This window comes from Esox lucius, chromosome 3 (assembly GCF_011004845.1).
Source record: "Esox lucius isolate fEsoLuc1 chromosome 3, fEsoLuc1.pri, whole genome shotgun sequence".
In the NCBI taxonomy this organism is placed as follows: domain Eukaryota; kingdom Metazoa; phylum Chordata; class Actinopteri; order Esociformes; family Esocidae; genus Esox; species Esox lucius.
Genome location: NC_047571.1, coordinates 21123859 through 21145572, shown reverse-complemented (window position 1 = coordinate 21145572; position 21714 = coordinate 21123859). Strand labels below are relative to the sequence as shown.

General features: G+C 43.0%; 2 protein-coding genes across 4 annotated transcripts; both read right to left on the bottom strand.

The window, feature by feature from the left end:
* Positions 1–273: 273 nt before the first annotated feature.
* Positions 274–13344, bottom strand: sema4e (semaphorin 4e). Of its 3 annotated transcripts, none has more exons than XM_010887536.3 (15): positions 13039–13344; positions 10072–10442; positions 6390–6535; positions 6216–6275; positions 5548–5646; positions 5338–5437; positions 5047–5157; positions 4498–4649; positions 4223–4398; positions 3637–3793; positions 2745–2967; positions 2528–2643; positions 2274–2437; positions 2107–2156; positions 274–2023 (listed from the first exon to the last, which is right to left on the bottom strand). In XM_010887536.3, exons 2-15 carry the CDS (start codon positions 10190–10192, stop codon positions 1344–1346), a joined length of 2355 nt encoding a protein of 784 aa, XP_010885838.2. In that variant the 5' UTR covers positions 10193–10442; positions 13039–13344; the 3' UTR covers positions 274–1343. The 3 variants fall into 3 exon arrangements, with proteins under 3 accessions (XP_010885838.2, XP_010885847.2, XP_019896488.2); XM_010887545.3 differs by lacking the exon at positions 13039–13344 and adding an exon at positions 10929–12347; XM_020040929.2 differs by lacking the exon at positions 10072–10442.
* Positions 13345–15753: 2409 nt separating this feature from the next.
* Positions 15754–21676, bottom strand: stap2a (signal transducing adaptor family member 2a). The gene is made up of 11 exons (XM_010887521.4): positions 21409–21676; positions 19753–19824; positions 19475–19594; positions 19142–19198; positions 18525–18679; positions 18008–18139; positions 17840–17909; positions 17650–17752; positions 17405–17500; positions 17181–17321; positions 15754–17095 (listed from the first exon to the last, which is right to left on the bottom strand). The coding sequence occupies exons 1-11, from the start codon at positions 21514–21516 to the stop codon at positions 17040–17042; spliced, it is 1110 nt and encodes a 369-aa protein (XP_010885823.1). The 5' UTR covers positions 21517–21676; the 3' UTR covers positions 15754–17039.
* Positions 21677–21714: the final 38 nt, after the last annotated feature.

Sequence of the window (21714 nt, the reverse complement as noted above, 5' to 3'; positions counted from 1 at the left end):
TATGTCACAAAGCTCGAATCATTTCAAATTGGTTTCTTGAACATGACAATGAGTTCACTGTACTGAAATGGCCCCCACAGTCACCAGATCTCAACCCAATAGAGCATCTTTGGGATGTGGTGGAATGGGAGCTTCGTGCCCTGGATGTGCATCCCACAAATCTCCATCAACTGCAAGATGCTATCCTATCAATATGGGCCAACATTTCTAAAGAATGCTTTCAGCACCTTGTTGAATCAATGCCACGCAGAATTAAGGCAGTTCTGAAGGCGAAAGGGGGTCAAACACAGTATTAGTATGGTGTTCCTAATAATCCTTTAGGTGAGTGTATATATATACACACTATTGTTTTCATTCTGATAATTCCTACCTATCCATTTAGTTCTAGCTCTCAATGATGTTTAGGACATTTTCTAGTTTACAAATTGTGAGTCGGGCCGACTGATTGGTGAAGAATCCTTCTAGAGGATTGGTTGTTTCCTTGGGTTCACAAAATGAAAGGGATTTTTTTTTGAACACTAAACTGTGTTGCTAGGTCACATCAACGAGGCAGCGGGATGCCTCGTCCACATTCAACACATTTTCATTAAATTAAAAGCAATCCCTTGCATGGGAAAACAGAATCCAAATTTTTACCACACAAGCTAAATAATGCTACAAGGGCCCTTGGCTTTTAATGGGGCAATGTGTCCATGGGAGGAAGTCTGGTTCCAAAAGGACCGTCTCCCTGGACCAGATATCAGAAGTGCCTCAGGCTTTGAGCTGCTTTTACACAGGTACCCCAATTGTGTTCATCTAATTGGTTAACTAGCCAAATATTTAGGCTCTAGGGAGTTTTTCCCCTTTTCAAATTTTTTTTATATCCATTTTGTGATTATAGCCTTGAATCATAGCAACCCCAGTGATCTGGTGACAGAGATTGCAACACACATCCTCCAAAGCACATTCCACCAAGCCACGACAAGAATAAAAACCAGCATCACATTGACATTATCTTCACTGGGATGTAAAGCATTAGGCACATCAGAAGACTTTACATCTTATTCAGAGATGATTTAATAAATCAAAAGACCAGCAGATTTGTCCAGCCTTTTTAAATGCAATATAGGTTATTCTAATGCAAAAAAACAATAAAAAAACAGTCCGCTTAACCCACAATTCATCAGTATCAATTCAACTTTACGACAAGTAACCTAAGACAATCACAGTTTAATATCTTTTACAGTTCTGCTCCAAATGCTTTGTAAGACATATTCACAGTTTTCATTCTGTTTAGTCCCATTGAATACTCATTGTGTTAAATTACAACCCATTTAGTTGTATTGAAACATATTTACATAGGGTTAACTCTCTGATTCATCATCAATGAACTGCATTGAGCAGAGAGTGACGCTGACTTCAGTCTCCCCCTCCTTACTCCCTGCTAACTCCACCTCCCCAGAACATTTGTTATTATTACTGGTGCAATTTGCTTCTCCAGGCTCCAGGAGCCTGGTCACCAACTTCCCAGATTGTGAGGCCACTAGCTGCGTTGTGGGCCGAGCAGCCTCCTCTTGATCTCCCTGGTTCTCCTCTCTCCCTGCACTCGGCCTCGCTCTCCCACAGGGCCCAGGCAAGGGCAAGTGTCCCTTGTACAGGTTCCACCCCAACAGTACAGCCAGGACGATCGCCAGACAGGCCACTGATGCCTGAAGCATGACCAGGGACAGTTCCTCAGCCTGGGCTTCAGGCCTCCGGGGCTGTCCCTCTGGGCCACTGCCGACTTCAAGACGGTATTCGGCCACAGTGGCGGTGTAGGCCCCGGTTTTAGAGCGCTCCATTGACACACAGCGATAGTGGCCAGCGTCAGAGGCTGAGGTGTTCAGGATGTGGAGGCCATCTGGGAGGATCTGGTGGCGGGTCGAGGGGCGCAAAGGCTGGGCGTCGTGCTGCCACTGGACCTCAGCCAGGTTGGATGGAGGGGAGCAACTGAGTTTCAGGTTGCCGCCCAGCCACAGGGTGCTATTAACCCGCTTGACGGGCTCTGGAAAAACAATGCGCCGGTTAGGACACAGACACGTCACGCCCACGGCACTGACAGACATCAACTCACACAGAGACACTGACCTGTGGCGGGGCACAGGGAGAAGTCCCCAACCAAGCTCTGGACCAGGTGACTGGGACAGACACAGGGAGAGGTTTAGGGACAGAATTAACCAACACCCACGTGGCTTCGTATCAATCAACAGAAGAGATGCGTCAGAGCAGACATCAGCTTCTGCAGCGCCCCCTACCTGTCGGCTTTAGCAGTTGACACAGCGACACATCGGGCTTGAATTTTGTCCCAAGCACAATAAGGGTCTCTGGCCAAGACGCAGTCCTCACAGGAAACAGAACGACCGCAGCTACTGAATGGCATCTGAACCGCCCCGTACTCGGAGCCCGCGTACAGCTGGCCCTGTAAACCCACGGCACACAGCTCTCACGCCACCGCACACACAGCCAAAGTGTCTCACGCAAACAGACACGACGCAGAGCTTCACGTTACCGTCGTGTCGGAGAAACTGAGGGCTTTTATCGGCTGAGCGGGCCTGAAGAGCTGCACTTCCTCGATGATGAACATCTCCTCATTGTAGTTGATGGCTTTCATCACGCTACCGTTCTCTGAGACACAGCAGTACTGACGTTTTACACGGGCAGCGATGACTGCAAAGGGCACAGACAACGAAACCAAAAGCTTGCATTGTGAGTAATGAAAAACACACCTGTGCCTATGAACATGATGTGGTGCTTCGTCCCGTTCAGGTCTTGGGTCCGGTGGACTACGATGCGGGTAAACACTGCACCCCTGTGGGTCAGCAGAGGACGGTTTCCCACGGGCAGAACGGCCTGGTTCATCAGGGGCCGGTCTTTGATGAACTGCAAGGTTTGGTCTGGGAGATCCAGACTACGATTAATGCCGTGGCTCCGAGCCTTGTTGTCGATACACTGGGGGGAGATGGGGCAGAGGAGGGAGGGGGGTGACAAGCCAAAAGTACACATATGTTTATTCAGGTCTGGAAGAAAACCAGATGTTATCGGAAAACTGAAAACCTGATCATTTGTTTTGTCCAGGTCTGTAAACAAATGTAGCTCAGTGGGTCTGGAGGTCCTAAAATATTTCCTTAGCATCAAAATCTGAAAAAGATCCTATTGTTTAGGGCAGGGCTGCCCAACCCTGTTCCTGGAGATCTAATCTCCTGTAGGTTTTTTTTCTCCAACTCAAATTTAGCACACCTGATTTTAATTAGCTGGATGAAAAGCTTAATCAGGTTAGTCACCAATGGGGTAGAAGATATGACCGACATGACGTTATAGGTATTACCCATGACGGTGCCAAGTCACTGAGCAATTCAGTATGACTCATTGTACAGCTAATGTTTGCCTATAGAGATTTCACAGCTGTGTGCTGGATTTTATGCACTGTGAGCAATGGGTGTGGCTGAAACACCTAAACGCAATAATTGGTAGGGGTGTCCACATGCCTTTGGTCATATAGTGTATATTATGTTTGCATGGGATGGCCAATGCAAATAGAGTCCAGAATGAAATGTGTAAAAGATACAGAGAGAAGCTGGAAAGACATAAAGTGAGAAAAAAGAGTTATCAGTGACTCACAGCTCCAGGTCTGGGGGAGGGTACATCACCATTGTACATCACCCACTTCACAAAGGATGTTTCTACGGTTACCGGGGTTTTGTACTTCCCCTCGGAGAACACCATGCCGATGTCCAACACGCTGTACGCACACACTGCAGACATGCCCCACCCATCCCTGGAACACAACCACACAACCACACACCAAGCATTTCAATGTAATTAAAGACAAAAGCATGCACACACAGACACACACCAAATGCAGACACACACACACACACACAAACAGACCTATATGCAGACACACACACAAACAGACCTATATGCAGACACACGCACACACAAACAGACCTATATGCAGACACACACACACACACACAGACCCATATGCAGACACACACACAGACCCATATGCAGACACACACACACACACATACACGCATGGACACACACACACACAGACCCATATGCAGACACACACACAGACATGCATACTCAATCTAAAACATACAGTTCCATCTGTTGTGGTGCTCACATAAGCAGAACATAGACGCTTTTGCTCTCATACACACACACACACACACACACACTTCATAGGTCCACTTACGTCTGTGGTGTGAATACAGCGTAGAACACACAAGTCCTCCAGTCCTCCCCCTCACACCAGCGGTAGGTGTCCTGTATGATGTAAGGTAGCTTGGACCCCGGAACAGGACAGTCCACACGAGCTTTTAGGAACGATGTCCACTTCTTCTGCAGTGTTCGCTGGCCACCGAGATCCCCCTGAAATACAGGAACACTGTGAGGGTTAACAAAGCCCTAGTCTTTACAGAAGACAAAGAGATGGATTATTTCCAGTGACATGATGAGATACACACACACCTGGCAGACACGAGCCACCCGGGACACCAGCAGTCTGCTGTAGGAGTCATACTCCACAGCAGACTCACTGAAGAACAGGTAGACCTTGTCATCATCACCCACTAAGCTGCTTTTACTCTCTGGTATCTGGGCCATGGAGATGAAGGTGGGCTCTGGGGAAGAAACGGAGAAGAGATCTGCTTTGGGACAACCGGGAGCCTGGCTGTCAGAGCATCGGGCTGGAAACTGCAATGCTGTGAGATCGGATCCCTGAGCCAACCAGAAATGCTTTTGTTGTTAACCGTAATTGCTCCCTGGTTATTTCTGTACACATGAATGTGTTCTCAGTCAACCTACCTGATAGAAACAAAAATAGTTCACCCTGTTCTCAGATCTGTGTATGTTGTCAATAGCACTTTGCCTCCTCCTACTATGTACACTACAAAGCAATTTCAGTAGTAACAACATAGCAACATAGTAGTTACAGTACATAGTACAGTAATTTCACATCCAACTTGCTTATAGTAATGTATTACACATTTGCCAGGGTATATTGATAAAATAACTTACCGTTTAGCCAGGAGCTATGGAACTCAGTGCGTATGGAAGAGGGAGAGCTACGAGACACTACAGGCTGAGAACCCAGGAAGTTCAATGAGGTGGCTGAATACAAGTCCTCATCTGAAAGGATGTGAGAAAAGAGAGTTTTACTCCAGCTGACTTTGATAATCCCAGATTCCTTTGAGATGCTGTGGAACAACTACAACCACAGCAACTCAATGAATACCAACAACAATCTCTTTTAAAATCTGATTATTTGTTTCTGACAAATACATTTACAATTCCAGAGTAGTTACTCACCAATCATGATGGACGAGTATCTTTGGAATGGATCAAAGGGACATTTCCCTTTCCCATCCTCCAACTTGTTTTCCAGTTTCAACTGTCCATCTGTGTATGACTGAGAGGACAGATAGAAGTACACACTTTTATTTAGTCATAGATTATAGCCACTTCGTTAGATTATGACCACAGGTGATCAGAATAGATGTTACACTTCTATTGACATACCATGTAGTCACACCCTGGTTGGAAGGCATTGGTCCCACACACATACATCCTCCCATCTTTCACGGTATGAAGGACCTTGATGTAGTTCTGGCACTCTATCTGTAACACAATATTTAGTAATTTACCTGTTTTGTCAGAGTGGACATACAGGAAGTATAACGCACACCTTGAATGATATACTGTATGATCTTAATTTCAACACTATGAACAGATATGGGTAAATTGATAGAAATGGGTAACACTCACAAAAATAACAAAGTTAGTGAGAGTTGAGATAGTGATTCTACTTGTAGATCATGCACCTATAAACAACATATTACACATCCAGCCCAAAATGGGAGTTTTAAAGACATATTTTGTTAATTACGAAAGTTACGTCATGGAGGAGTTACATCATCTATTGTCAAATTCAGCAAAAGGGGGAGAACAACTCTTTAATTTATATTGCACTAGGAAATTGCATTTCTGTTGGCTTTGTGTATTTTTTCATTGTGATTTTTTGAATATGGTCACAACTTTGTTCAAATATGACAAAAAATGTAAAGCATTTTGACAACAATTTCAGGCACAGTACATCCATCCTCGCCCCACATTAATCAGGAAAGGATAATGAAATAGACAGAGAAAATTCAAATAAACCATATGTTCACTAAATGGTCTGGACCTACTGAATCTTTTCCTTTATTACGGCAGTCCTCCCTCTGCTTAGGTGTCACTTTCCAACTCACCTGAGAAAGAAGTGAAACATAAAGTTGTAAAAGGCCATGCTGAACAGGAGGATGTTTTCAAGACATCATATAACAGCTGTCAGTGTAAGTGTAGTGTAATACTAGTGTTCTTACAGATGACTTCATGTTGGAGATATCATTGATGTCCAGAGCATAGATGTTTTCTCTAGCTCCCAGCAGCAGCACCCCCAGGTCCTCTCTCAGCAGCATGGTGGAGTAGTTCCAGACACCCTCCTCACGGAACAGACGACCATTCTCACCTGGGTGATGTTGAAGGACATAGGATGTCAGACAGAGTGACATTATAATGACACCATGACACCAGCAGTCAGACTGGATCAGTTAAATAGTGCCTAATTACATATTTACAGAAAACTGAACTTATCATCCATCACATTACAAGCAAAAAAAAAAAAGAAATCAGATAAGAGAAATGTTTGAAAATGTTAATGATTACTCATTGTGTAACTTTTATATTCAGAAAGAATGTGTGTGCAAAATATAATATGTCAATTTACATCAGATTTCTAACCTAATATTCTAGTTAAGCAATCTGCTAAAGATGCATCTTTACTAGAATCAATAATAGGTTGCACACAGAGGTTGTAAGGACAATTTTTTTTTAAACTTTATATAGTAATGATGCATCAGTTTGTTGAGATATTTGATTAGGAAAGGTGTATTGGTAACAAGCACTCTTCCTAGCCATAGGTTGTGGTGCAGACTAGCTTTGTCCTGCAACTTGGTAATTTATATAAAAATTGATAATTCAAAGTTGTTCATTTAATATTTAAACAGAATTTAATAAAAAACTACACTGATCATTAAAGCATTACTGCTTATGAATTATAAACATGGCGTCCCCATCAACAAAGGCACTTCCATCTCTAGAATGAATACCAGTTGATAGGTTCAGTCTGGTCCTCATTATTAAATATGACAATTTTCATCCTGGGTCTCACATTTTCTGCTTGTGGGCTGTCATTGTAGTCCATTGTAAAAACAACGCAGTTTTGCAACATTAAGCAAAAATGTACTATTATGTAATCTCCCACTTTCTACTGGCAAATTTGAATTAAAATGGCTTCCAGTGACAAAACCTTAGCATAATGCTAATGACATTGATCCTCCGCTCTTCACCGAACTGAAGAGAATGTGACATGGTTTTTCTTGGTCATCTTTATAAAAATAAAATTGCATCAGCTTACCTGTTCACTTGGGTAATATCCCTCCCTTTAATGTTTTACCTCAAACAGCCTTATCTATTACTTTGCACCAGTTCCACTCAAGATTGACTTTGTTGTTTAGGTTTGGGTCATGCTTCTGCTGTCCATGTCTGTTTGTCTGATTACTGTCACCAACTGGGGTCAGTAACTCATTGAGGAGTGGGTTGTGTAACTAAAAAAGTTTAAAGTTGACATGAATGTCTCCGTCTACCTCTTCCTTGGCTTCAAGTGTTACAAGCAAAGCAGGAAGTCAAGGAGTTGGAATCAATGAGCAGTTTTGGGCCACCATAGTTGTCAATGACGTTGTCAGGGAAGTCCTTAATGGTATGACGCGGATTGTGGGCTTATGCTATGGAAGCAGTAGAGTCTCTTCGCTTGGTCTAGCAGACATCCTCAATGTCTCCAAGTCCTCAGTGTAAACAGTCCCCATTCAGCATTTTGCTGTCATTGGTCCAACTTGGCCAAGCAGAGTCACACCTTAATCAGATTTTCTGGAGCGAAAAAGCAGCACTAATGTCCCTGTAAGCCGGTGAATCCGACGTCTCTCTGCAGTGAGGGAGTGTAGACAGCACACAAGCAAGGAGCATGGGGAGGTGCGTTTTTCTTCAACGTGTCAGCAAAACCATGTGGCTCAGTCAAGCATCTGCTGTTTTCAAGCGTTTGCTCAGCTTTAAAACTGGTTTGCAAAAATGTGACCAAAATAATAAGAACCACCGCCCACAATCAGGCCCCCGAAGTGGAAGATATAGAAGCACGATGTTACGTTCAACTAGGTGTTGTCTTTCAGGCTCTTCATTCCAGCACTTTGGATTTTAAATCATGCAATGACTATGGGATAATAGTGCACACTATACTTTTATTGTATTTTCGTCCCTTTCTGATTAATCATACAGCATGTTTTGTACGTAGTCCCTTCATTTTATTTGGCCAGACTAACATTATGTACAACAAAGCAGTCAAGTTTAATACTTTTTTTTCACCAGACATTTGATATCTTCACTGCAGCAATATTCATTTCCTGATTCAGATCTGTCTTCGGCATATAAAATACATTCTTTATTGGATTCTGATCTGGTGATTTACCTGGCCAGTGAAGGATTTTCCACTTTTTGGCACTGAAAAACAAACTGATACTGTAGCTGTGGCCGTCTTTTCAGGGTCACTCTCTTGGTTCATGTCATCCAATGAGTTGAGGCATTTGTTTCTATCTGAACACAAAATATGTTTATATTTTCCTCCACACTTGCCTTCACTAGTACATGTTAATCTTTTTCTCATCTGTCCACCATACCCTTTTCCAGAACACAGATGGCAGGGTATCTATGGTTCAAGAGCTTAGGCAAAGTAAACTAAGTGTTGTTTATACTAATCCCCAAGTAGGCAAGTTAAAACATTGGTTGTTCTTTGCCTGAGCAAGGCAGTTAAGCAAATAAGTTACTGGTCATACTTACCTAGTAAAATAACAGTAATTATGGAAGCTCTGATAGGTCATCTGACCTGGTGGTCCAGATTTTTTAAGTGGCTGCTGAAGTGTTCTGTGGTGAGAGCCCCTCTTTTGTTGAACAGTTGAATGTTTTTTTCTTCATCATGGTAGTATTCATTGATCTTTTATTTGTTCTTCCTTTTCCTAATGTAACAAACACCAAATTTTGGCATGTTTTGGCTGTGTCTCTGATCAACTCTTTTGAGAGGTGATTTTAGAAAGTGCAAATGCAAATCTTAGAACTAAGATTCGACATGGGCAGCTCTCTTGTGCATGACAAAAAAGGAACAAAACAAAATGTGCTTTCATCTTGAAATAGTGAATCCCATAATAATGAAAATATTCAAATTAAAGATGACATTGTACGCATTAACACCATTGTAAATCCAACTGCTGGAATGCAGAGCCAAACAAAACTTCACTGTCCAAATACTTTAGGAGTTCCCTGCAACTACTAACTTTAACAAATACCCTTTAGAAGGAAAACCCACCCAATTCTGTACCATACTGCTATTATTTTTATGAAAGTTACAGACACCATCCATTATAAAGGAACAAACAAAGAGACTGTAGCTGTAGCAGTACTACTGTATATTTACATGAGTTACAAAAAGAGAATATAATGATACAGTGGATATATAAAAAGTCTACACTCCCCTGTTATCCAATTGAACATCTGTGGGGTGATCTGAAGAGGGCTGTGCACAGGAGATGTCCTCGCAATCTGACAGATTTGGAGTGTTTTTGGAAAGAAGAGTGGGCAAATATTGCCACGTCAAGATGTGCCATGCTAATAGACTCATACCCAAAAAGACTGAGTGCTCTAATAAAATCAAAAGGGGCTTCAATAAAGTATTAGTTTAAGGGTGTGCACACTTATGCAACCAGGTTATTGTGAGTTTTCAGTATGTTTTTCAATTGAATTGTTCACATTATAGGTCACATTCAAAGTGGAAAAAGTTCTGACATGATTTATCTTTGTCTCATTCTTTTACATCACAAAAACCTGTAATTTTAACAGGGGTGTGTAGACTTTTTATATCCACGGTATCTAGATATATATCTTAAATGAAGAAGGAGCACTTACTCTGAAAGGGTACAGTTTTACGTGGAACACAGTGGAACCCAGCCTTTGACCCCGAGGGAGGAGTGGGCTGGGTCAGACCCAAGGGGAGCCAAAATAAAGTTACAACTACCAACGAATGCATCCTTACTCAATGTCAGTGTAAAACTCTTACTTCCTTTTCAAAGTGTCATTTGGTTGATCAAATGGCTCTTAGACTGAAACCAGTTTGTGAGTAAAGAGGACTCATAGACCCAGGCTGAGTATTTGGCAGTTTCTGTGTCAAGGGAATAGATGGCAGTGTGAATGAGCCGGTCTCCAACGTAGGCTTCTGATCTCTCTAAAGGCCTTTGTCTGCGGGGAGTCCATGGTAGGATGGATGGCAGGCCTCCAGCCTGTGAGAGAGAGAAGGGTGGCGGTGAGGGACTGGATCTGTGGTAAGATGGATAGCCCACAGGGAGAGGCCCAGGCCAACTGCTTTGGCTTATCTGTCTGTTTGTGTGTGCTTGTGTGTGTGCGCGTGTGTGTGTGTGTGTGTGCGAGAGAGAGAGCGATAGAAATGGAGAGAGAGACAGGTAAGAAGAGGCTGATGGAGAGTTAGAAAGAGGGTGACTGGGACAGACAGAGTGAGATCAATATTTTGGTTGAGTGGAAAATAGAAACAGAAGGGGAGATGTAGCGAGAGAGATTGAAAGAAGAGGAACCAAGAGAGTGAAAATGGCTAAAGAGCATGGGGCGAGCTACGGTCTGTGCAGCGGTAACTCTCTCCCAGCCATAGTGATGGTAATTTGAGGGCATAAAAGCTTTTCAGTGGGGTGCAGTAGTGACGACTTCAGCTCGCTTGCACAACCAAGCAGAATTACACAAAAAGAGTTCCTCACAGAATACCAAATCCTGTGAAGACAGGGGAAGTAGTGGTTTTTCACAATGTTCGTTAATTAATCTGTAACAAATGGAGACAGAAACACACACACACACACAGATACACAAATTCTTTGTAGGAGTTTACTACATTTTTCATTTAGGAAAGTTAATCTGAAAGGAATTGAGAATAAATGACAAACCTTTGAAACCACGATTACACACAAAACATTTGTGCTTTTTCTGCGGTGCATTCTCTGTCTGTATTTTCAACCTGGCTGATGTTGCAACTTCGATGCCTACTCTGGCAACTGACTCATTTATGGCCAGCTGTTCCCTCACTCAGAGGGCTGGTTATGTTGCAGCATGTCCGAGAATGCAGCTCTCATGTTACATTTATCAGATCCCGAGGTACAACGCGAGCCTCTATCCTTTAATACATGTTTTAAAAATATCCTGCTTATCACTTTAGGGGCCCTGAGGCAATGACCTTCGAGTAGTTTAAAAGATTATTTCTTGCAATAATAGACAGAAAAACTTGCTTGTGTTTTATAGCTCATCAAATGCTATTGTTCATATTTTTATTCTCCAGTTTTAAAGCAATTCTACACTTATTGCTCTGCTTTCTGTAATCCGCCAAAATTCTAAATCCTGCAGAGTTATTTTATAATCTGGCCCTGCTGCAGTTACACTAATGGGATTCATATTCAGAGACCTTTAGAAACAGGTCTGTTCGCAAGTAGTGTCTACCAAATTCAGACATATGGATTTGGCTTTCATCTGTTCAGAAAGTCTTTCATCTTCTGAAAGGTTGTGAACATTTGTGTGGAAAGGTAGTTCTGAAATATATATATTTTTTATAACTTTTTTTAATCGGGAAAACAGACTGAGATTAGTCATATTCTCAATTTGAGGTCCATGATTTAATTGGATCACTCTAGGACATTGACCTAATTGTTTATTTGGTTACTCCAGAGTGGCTTTGCTTCTATGTTTCTGTCATCTTGGAAGATTTATCGCCTCCCTTACAGACTTCAGAAGGTTTACTTCCAGAATTTCTGTGTACATTGCTGCCAAGATTTTCCACTATATCTTCCAATGCTTTCCAGGCCCTGTTGTGGTGAAACATTCCCATAGCATGATGCTACCACCAACATGCTTTGAGGGTTAGGGTGGGGGCAATAGGCAAACCACTGTCCACATCTGGATAAAAAATATGTGGGCGTGTACATGAAAAGTCTTGCTTTCTGTACGATCTTGAATTATATTCAAGATCGCACCCAACCTGACCAACATCGTGCCTCATCATGTTGTATCAAGCCACAGAAACAAGAGATGGCTTCTGGCCCTAGGAGTCATTCTGGACCACACAAGGCTACTCCTACCCAGCAATACATCCTTAAAATTACTTTTTTTATGAGTCTCTTTAGGCTTCCATGAACTTCCTCAGTAAATGCAAATAATAAATACAAACGATTAATACTTATTACATATATAGACAATGAAAATTATTATATCACAGAAATTGCTTTATAAAATCTTCAGATTTATTCAACACAGTACACTGTGCCTATGTGTGTGTGCTGATACTGTAGAATAATAATCATGCATTCACAAGTGCAGCCATGTGAATCCAATTTCACAGCGACAGATCCAATACTAAACTGTCTTTGAATGTAACACAATGTGACACGACGTGGGCAACTTAAAAACACTCACAGTCACTCACACAATCACAATCCTACTTTGGTTTTTGTCCGTATAAATGTGTCACCCAGTAAAATACTGCTGACGTTTGGTTTTAAATATTCTTACAATACTAATGTAAAAGTACCAACTACTTTTAAATTCCTATTAATATTCAACAAACCAGGCGGCACTATTAACTTTTTTTCTTCTTTCGAATAGACAGGGGCACATTGTAACACTGACAATTTACAGGAAGTATTCTGGTTTAGTAAGTTTACCTGAGATATTGCCTTGATAAGCACATGAAAACAAACAGATGCTATCCCTTTTATAACTTTTACTCACCTCTGGTGTATATGAAAAAAAACATGGAGTAGCTTCTTATTTATGAACATCAAAATAACACTTAAAAAAAAGACAATTTAGAAAACATAGGCATACCTGTTAAGTGAAAGCTGTTCTTTCTTTCTCTTGAGTGTGCAATCTGTAAATGCGAAAGCGCAAAGGTCGCTCTTCAAACACAAGACAAACCCACAGCCAGCAGAGCCAAATGCTTTCCACAATGAGGCACCGTCTAAACGGTTGTCCCTGCTTTCCCTTTGTCTCTGTTGGATCCTTTGAAAGGGACTTCCAGTCAGCTGTATTGTCGGGCAAAGTGAAGGCGTTCAGATTCTTTGGTGAAGGACCTGAATAGATAAGGCTGTGACCACTGAGAACTGATGAGTGCACTAGTATAGACAGTAGGGACGAGTCCCAACAAGCCAGGCACACAAAGAGGGAAGGACGGAAATGGCACACTCCCTTTGACGAACAATGTGCAAAAGGGGACCGTGTCTGACCAGACCAGTAACTGTCCTAATGCTCAATTTAAGTGTGGGCATGGAGGCTCAGGGACCACTTTGCTTTGTAAGAAAAAAAGCTAATAATTGGAATGCAAAATCAATCATTTAACCTTAACTTTTACCCAAGCTTAACTACACAGAAGAAAAATACAAAGGCAACATACAAAAATACCTAAGGTTTTACTGAGTTACATTTCATATAAGGATATCAGTCAATGAAAATGAAGTAATTATGCTCCAATCTATGGATTGTACGCTGCTCAAAAAAAGTAAAGGGAACACGTAGTCATCACAGTTTAACACCAAGTTAATTAAACTTCAGGGATATCAATCTGTCCAGTTAGGAAGCATAAGTGATTGGGAATCAATGTCACCTATTTTGGTGCAAAGTGACAACAGGCGCACTGGAGAGGCAACAGAATGACAACCCCCAAAAAGGGAATGGTTTTGCAGGCAGTGGCCACAGACAATTGCTCTCTCCTTATCCATCCTGACAGATTCTTCTCCTTGTTACTACTGGTAACATGAGGCGGTACCTGCAGCCCATTCAGGTTGCACAGGTAGTCCAGCTCCTCCAGGATGGCACATCCATATCCATAACACAGTCTCAAGGGCATGGAGGAGATACCAGGAGATGGGCCGTTACACGAGGAGAGCTGGACAGGAACGTAAAAGGGCATCAACCCAGCAGCAGGACCGGTAACTGCTCCATTGTGTGAGGAGGAACAGGAGAAGCACTGCCAGAGCTCTACAAAACTCCATGAGGGTGGCACGAAGGCCTGATGTCCTCTAGTGGGACCTGTGCAGCTCGACTGGCATCCACCAGAGAACACCAGAATTGGCCCCCTGTTCTCTTCACAGATGAGAGCAGGTTCACACTGAGCACATCACAGACTTGAAGTCTGGAGACACCGTGGTGAACGTTATGCTGCCTGTAACATCTTCCAGCATGACCGGTGGGTCAGTGATGGTCTGGGGAGGCATGTCCTCGGAGGGTCCGTCTCCACGTGCTAGCCAACGGTATCCTGACTACTGTTAGGTACCACTGGTGCAGTGGGCCCTGGGTTCCTCCTGGCACAGGACAATGCCCGGCCTCATGTGGCCAGAGTGTGTAAGCAGTTCCTGGATGACGAAGGTATTGATGCCATTGACTGGCCCTCACGTTCACCCAGACCTGAATCCAATTGAGAACCTCTGGGACATTATGTATCGTGCATCCGACACCGCCAAAGCGGGACCACAGATTGTCCAGGAGTTCACTGATGCCCTGATCCAGGTCTGGGAGGAGATCCCCCAGATCACCATCCGTTGTCTCATCAGGAGCATGCCCAGACGTTGTCAGGAGTGTATACAGGCACGTGGGGGCCAGACACACTACTGAGTCACATTATGAGTTGCAGTGATGAAATTCACGCAAGTTGAACAGCCTGTGATTTCATTTGTTTACTTTGATTTTCAGTGTGAGTTAGAATCCAGCCCTCATTCGGTTGGTGATTTTGGTTTCCATTGACCGTTGTCACGTCATTTTGTTCTCAAGAGAAATACACAATGGACAGCAAAGAGCTGGACCTTTAACATATTTTGTTTATCAATATCCAATAAAAACAAGTGTTTTTTAGCAGTTTATATGACTGGGAAAACAGATCTGCAGCTTATCAAGGGTAGGAGGGAGACTCAGAAAACAGTGAGTTTCTGCGGTGACCATTGGCCACATGCAGCATCACACATCTCCTTTACATAGAGTTGATCAGGCTGTGTATTCCTGCCTGTAGAATGTTGTCCCACTCCTCTTCCGCGACTCTGAGAAGTAGCTGGATGTTGGCTGGAACCGGAAAACACTGTGGTACACGTCCATCCAGAAAATCCCAAAACATGCTCAATGTTAAGCACGCAGGCCATGGAGGAACTGACCGACTTCTAACCTCCAGGTTAAAAGTTCCTCCACTGCCATCACGTCATGTTTCTTGTGATGATGACGTGATTCTCTCTAATTCATTGCCTCATTCTTTTTTCAAGGAAACCGTTTCGCTCAACCTAAACTTAGTCAGTGCACATGGCCCCAAACTGAAGCCAGAAGTTATTACGAGTAGGAATGAAACTAAAACACACATACCCTGGATACTTCTACTATTAATAATATAAACTGAAAACAAGCAACATTTTCAAAACAGGTTTGAAACAACCATGGCAAGTTAGGTTTCGAGCATTTTGTTTCAGCTGCACCCTGCTGGTATGCAATGGTACCTGATCCAATTACAGGAAAAGACTGCTTAAGCAGTTTCTGTTAGTAGAACAAAAGACAAACCGTACAGAGTTTTCATGTTTCATGCAAAAGAATTATTTAATAGCCATGAATAGGTCATCTTTTAAATAAAACACATTCTTAAACAACACTGACCAAGACACAAAAAGAAATGTACAGGAAGCTGTAGTGTAGAACTCCAGTGAGGTTCTAGAGAGTCCACTAGAGGCTGCCCTCCTATTGAACACATGACCTCAGGTTTAAGTTCCACTGGCTTGTGCTTTTGTACCAACCCCGAACACCGGAGAAGAGTGCTCACTACAGTCAGTGATGTATAGTAAGCCTAGATTAAAATGTTTCCTTCCTTTATTTTATTTTGGGAACAACAGGGGGGCACAGAACCTGTGCAATAAAAAGTGCCCTGGCACCAGTAGGTCACAGTAACACAGTAGTGTGCGCACACACACACACGCACGTACGTACGCACACACACATACAGTATAAAATAAGGTTTTACTTGAGTTGTATCATTAACAAACACACACACAAAATAGGGGAAACGTTTTAGTCAACTGGAGTCATACCATACCATTATAGCACCATACCATTTTAGTACTACCACATCACTATCAAAGTACCATAATATAACCATCACAGCAACATCATAGTACCATCATAGCACAAACAAAGCCATCATACCACCAAATAATTGCCAGAATGGCATTCGAGATGCAGGATAACTACAGTTGATCACTCATCCAGTGTTCATTTACCTATAGTTACAAGCCTACCAATAGTAAACGATTCAACTGATTAAGACTTGAATTAGTTGATACACGTGTGTTAGTACAAGATTTCAACAAAAACTAACAAAGATACTCAGGGTTGGCAAATATTGGTCTAGTCTCTGGTCTCTCTAGTCTCTGGTCTCTCTAGTCTCTGGTCTCTCTAGTCTCTGGTCTCTCTAGTCTCTGGATTCCACCTTGTTTCTTTCTTCAGACTCCAGTGTGGTGTCAGTTATATCAGCAGCAGGTCAACAGACATTCGGCTTGATCGGAGCGATGGAGTAATAACAGTTTTTGTGTGCTTAACTAATGCTCAACCCCAATGGGTCTCCCTTCTTGAAAACAATTGAGTTTTTTTCAGCTGCTGAACTCAGGTGGACAAGGTGCTTCACCCAAACACATTGGGAAACAATTTAGATAGGTACTGTTGTCTGTGGCACCATCAGGACTTTGATCCTGGAGGACAAGGGTTGGGCACCTATTCTGCAGTCCACCAATCAGAAGGCACGTGAAGAGAATAGAGTGGCTGCTAGAAGAGTTCTGACCATAGGTTGGTTGAGCAATGACAGGAAGTCACTCCTGGCTGGTCCGTCTCTTCTCAAGTTTCATTTTGAGCTCTTCTGTAAGACCTAGGGAGACGGGACAGAGAGCCTGGTGAGATCTTCACAGACTGAGCATGCGGAAAGGCGTGGACTCACTGATCGGGACACTCACTGTGTGTGAGGACGGGTGACGGGGCGAGAATGAGGCGTCTCATCGGGCTGCTGGGTAATGAAGGAACTGATGATGTCACAGCCGACAGGATGCGGCGGTCAGGAGCAGGAGACCTGGGTAGAGGTTTCCATCGCTCTACACCTGACAAATCCAGACATAGCAGAGTGTGTGAGTGTGCGAGACACTGTGCACATGCGTATGTGTGGTGCACAATTTCAGGGTACCTTGTTTTGGAGGTAGAGCGGGGGCTTTGGGTAGTGGGCTGGAAGGGGCACAGTGAAGGATCCTCTCTCCATTCTCATCATTGGAGGAAACATAGGCTAAATGCAATAAACACACCCAAATATCAATAAACTACATGAACATCGGACGGCACCCGCCATGATGGACTTTAAGAAACACTTATGACACACATATGTCTCTCAGAGAAAACCTAACAAGGATAAAAGTAAGTCTGTATGTGTCTCACTGATATTCTCCTCATAAGGTTCCTCCAGAAGAAAGGGCTGCAGGGTTCCTGCGGTCTTCTCCACCAGAGCATCTATGACATCATGTAGTGTTTCACAAGGAATCTACAGAGGGAAACAGTTCAGTCATGGAGGAGTTGTGGGGAGCATGTTTGTGTGTTGCAACAGTGAGTGTTAGCATGTTGAACTCACTGGGTTCTCAACGTCGATCACATATCCACCCTGCTCTCTCTGAGTTACACGATAGTGTCTGAACACTGACCTGAAAGATGGACAGATACAGAAAGAGCAATTGATGAAACTATTAATGAAAATCCTGCTGATCTATGTGGGTGTAGTCCTATTCTCTGTGGGCATTACCCATTAAGATCCTGGCGGGTGGTGACGGCCAATGAGGATCCATCTCTGCCAGGCCTTAGCAGCATGTTGCCACAATCTGGATGTCTCTCTAATAGAACCTCTGCCTCAGTCCTCGACACAGGCCGAAAACACCTAGAGACAGAGAAGCACAGAAGAAAAAAAACGTTCCTTGTGGGAACCTGAAACCTTGAAATCCATGTTCCCTAAACCTAACCCTTATCTTAACTCAAACTCTAACCGTAACCTCAATATCCTAAGCTTTATGATTAAACTTAAAACCTCTTAACAAAACCTAACATCAAGGTAATCACTAACCCTAAATGTAACCGTATACCTAAACTTGACTCCTATGCCTCAAATGTCCTTGTTTTGCTTTCCTTTTGGGGATTTCTGGTCCCCACCAGGTTAGCAAAAACATTAACACACAGATATTGAACATTAACACACAAATGGTATTGAAGTGATTACAATGTGTTACAATGCAGTTGGTGTGTGTGTGCGTGTTCGTTTGACTCACGATGGTATCTCCCCTAGTAGAGGTACTGACAGAGGGGAAGGGGGAGCCCTGGTGGGAGTGCGTGCTGCCCTGCGTCTGTTCCTCTCCCTGTCCACCACCTCTCTCAGCATCTGCACCTGACCTGGCAGCAACGTCAGACAGCTGGGCACACTCAGCTGCAACAGCCAATCAAATAGCAGATTACTGACAGGTCAGGCAGCAACCATCTATAAAGCATGTTTATACTGTGACGTAGGGCAATGGTTTGCATACTTATGGTGCCAAATTAATCAGGAACCCCCTCATAATCAGAACACTCCTCAAGTAACATTAAAAAATATATATAATAATAGCAGACAAGAAAAATGTTTTGCTAAGACTGAACAAACAAAGTACTGGACCCTGGGGGAAAAAAAACATTTAATGCCTCTCTCTTTTAAACCCACATGCAAATATCAATACTGTAATACTACCCATTCATTCATAGGGCAGAGCAATGTTTATTGCTGCATCTTTCAAATTAACATCTGGAAACTTCGCATTTTGGCATGTAAATTTAAAACAAAAATCTACATAATAATAATTTGGGAGGGAATGTTACATTGAAAATCCATTCGTCTTAGGTGTCTGATACTTACATCCACTACAGAGTACAGAAACCCTTTCCACAACTCTCGAGCCTCCAGATTGGCAACCTGAATACGAGGTGAACAAGGAAGAGGTCATTATACCCCGGTCCACTGCCTCTGCAGGTTTTGTTTCAGCCCTCACAGCCCCTCTCTTATGCAGATCAACATGACAAACTTCAACAGACAAAGTTCTTATTATAGGAAAGTGACTCCACCTCCGGAGCCACGTGAGTGAGCAACTAAATCACTAACGGCAAAACCCATCCACGAGAGGAGCGTTTGACGTCATGTTTGACATTGATGTGTGCGGGTGAGTGAACGTGTCTCTGTGCATAGTATTACTGTGAGTTTTGTCTCTCCATCCTTCATGCGCAGTATGAGTCTAGCTGCCTCCAGGTTTTTGTCTCGGCTGCAGTCGTCTTTCAGTGAGACAAAGCCACTGAGGTCCAACTTTTCCACATACTGCAAAAGATACGCAGACCAACAAATGTACATATGCATCCCTGACGAGTGACAGTGTTCCACACACACACACACACACACACACACACACACACACACACACACACACACACACACACACACACACACACACACACACACACACACACAGCACTTACATGAGTGTCCTTGGCATTGTTGAAGAAGAAGAGGGTGTTCCCACACAAACAGGTCCACAGACGTCGAGAAATCTGATAACAGACGAACAAACAGAGAAACAGTCAAAAAGTTAGCGCTTAAACTACTCACTATTTTCCATCAGAATATGCTTACATAATTAATTGTACTTTACATATTCACCCAGTTAGTCTCTCTCTCTCTCACACACAATTTTTTAAAATTGTATTCTTGAAACAGAGACTTCCATGTTGCTTATCCCCTAGTTCTGAATCTTACCCCAACCTTAATGTATCCCTGAGTCTGACCTCAATCACCTAACCTGTATGACCAAAGTTAACATAGCACTAACACCCCACTGTGAACACAACCAGTAATGCTTAAGCCTAAAATGAACCCGTATTCAAACACTATGCCCAACTGAAAGTTTTACCATAATCCTAACCCATAAATCAGAAATCACATTTTCCTAGTGGAGACCTGCCAAAAAAACTTATTGGAACATATTTTTCAGGTTTTCCCCATCTCTGCCAGGATTTCAGGTTCCCCCAAGTAAACATGGACCTGAATCACTCAAACACACTTTGGTTCTACTGACAAAACGAGGATTGGGAATATTTAAAAAACGAAAAACTAATGTTAACCTAACCCCAAATATAACCCTAAACTCATCCCCAGATCAAAAGGACCAGCCAAATGTCCTCACAGGATTTTCTGTGATTTATTATGGTTGTGCTGACAGGACTCACTGAGATGGCAAAATAGGAACACGCCCACAGGTCTCAGGGGGTGAATCTTCATCACAGCTGTAGTTAATCTGTAGCCATGTGATCCAAGAGGGCACCTGAACCACGCTGTCCCAAATATCTGGTGTGTGTGGCTCTTTGTTTCATGTACCCCCATCACCTCCCTCCCAGATGTGCCCAGGCAGTGTCATTAACATGGAGCACCACAACCCCACAATGCTTGGCTTGTCTGCCCAAGGACACAACCCACGCTTCTCTCCAAAACCCCAAAACACATAGGGAATATCATTCCAATGTTTGTTTGGATGTAATTTATTTACAAAAATGGAAATCTAGGCTAGCTGTGTAGGCTAGAGACAAATGATAATTAGTATTCCAGGAATAAGGAAACTAAAAGCATTAGTCTAATTTCTAATGATATAACATAGACGTATTTGTTGTTGGGTTGTAATTACAGACAATGTTTCAATTAATTGAAATCCTACAAACCCTACGCATTTTCGTTCAATAAATAGCCATATTGGCTACATTCTTTATGTATTCATTTTACATAATTAGACAGCATGTCCGGTTTAAGCTGCATTCACCAGGACATTTCTGCCATATCTTCGTTCTAGTTGCGTCTAGCCCTAGGCTACGCATGGATTATGCACTTGACTACACGATTACTTCAGTCCAGCCATTAACACTTGCAAACCTGGAGCAAGTGAAGTAACAAGAAAATCACTGCCAGGTTTTTCAAGCCTCCCCATTGACACACAACAAGGAAGTTGACAGTTCTCGTGGAATGTATCCTCAAGGAATTCGCGGCTATCCGGTGCTCACTATAATTCAAGCGATAGGGTCCTATTCGTAAACAGAATGCAGAGAAACGGCATTTGCGCATAGACAGTCGCATACGACTGCACCTACCTTCTCTTTCGGTCCCCGTTTTTCCAGGTATCCTTCATAGTAGCAGGGCGGGAGTTGCCCCCTCGTTCCCCCTGGCCCGGAGCGCTGTTTGACGGGTGCAGCCGCCATGAGTATCGCTGGCTGGCTGGGCAAATCGAGGACAAAGAGGCGCTTAGTAATTGGGGGAGATGACACGCCTTCCTCCGATGAGATATCACCATGGCCATACGCCAACAGCTGGCAGTCGAGTATGTCCAGAAAATGTGTCAGTCAGTCAGTGTTGGATGTCGTGCATTGATTGGGTTATATTATTGTTCAGTGTTCAGA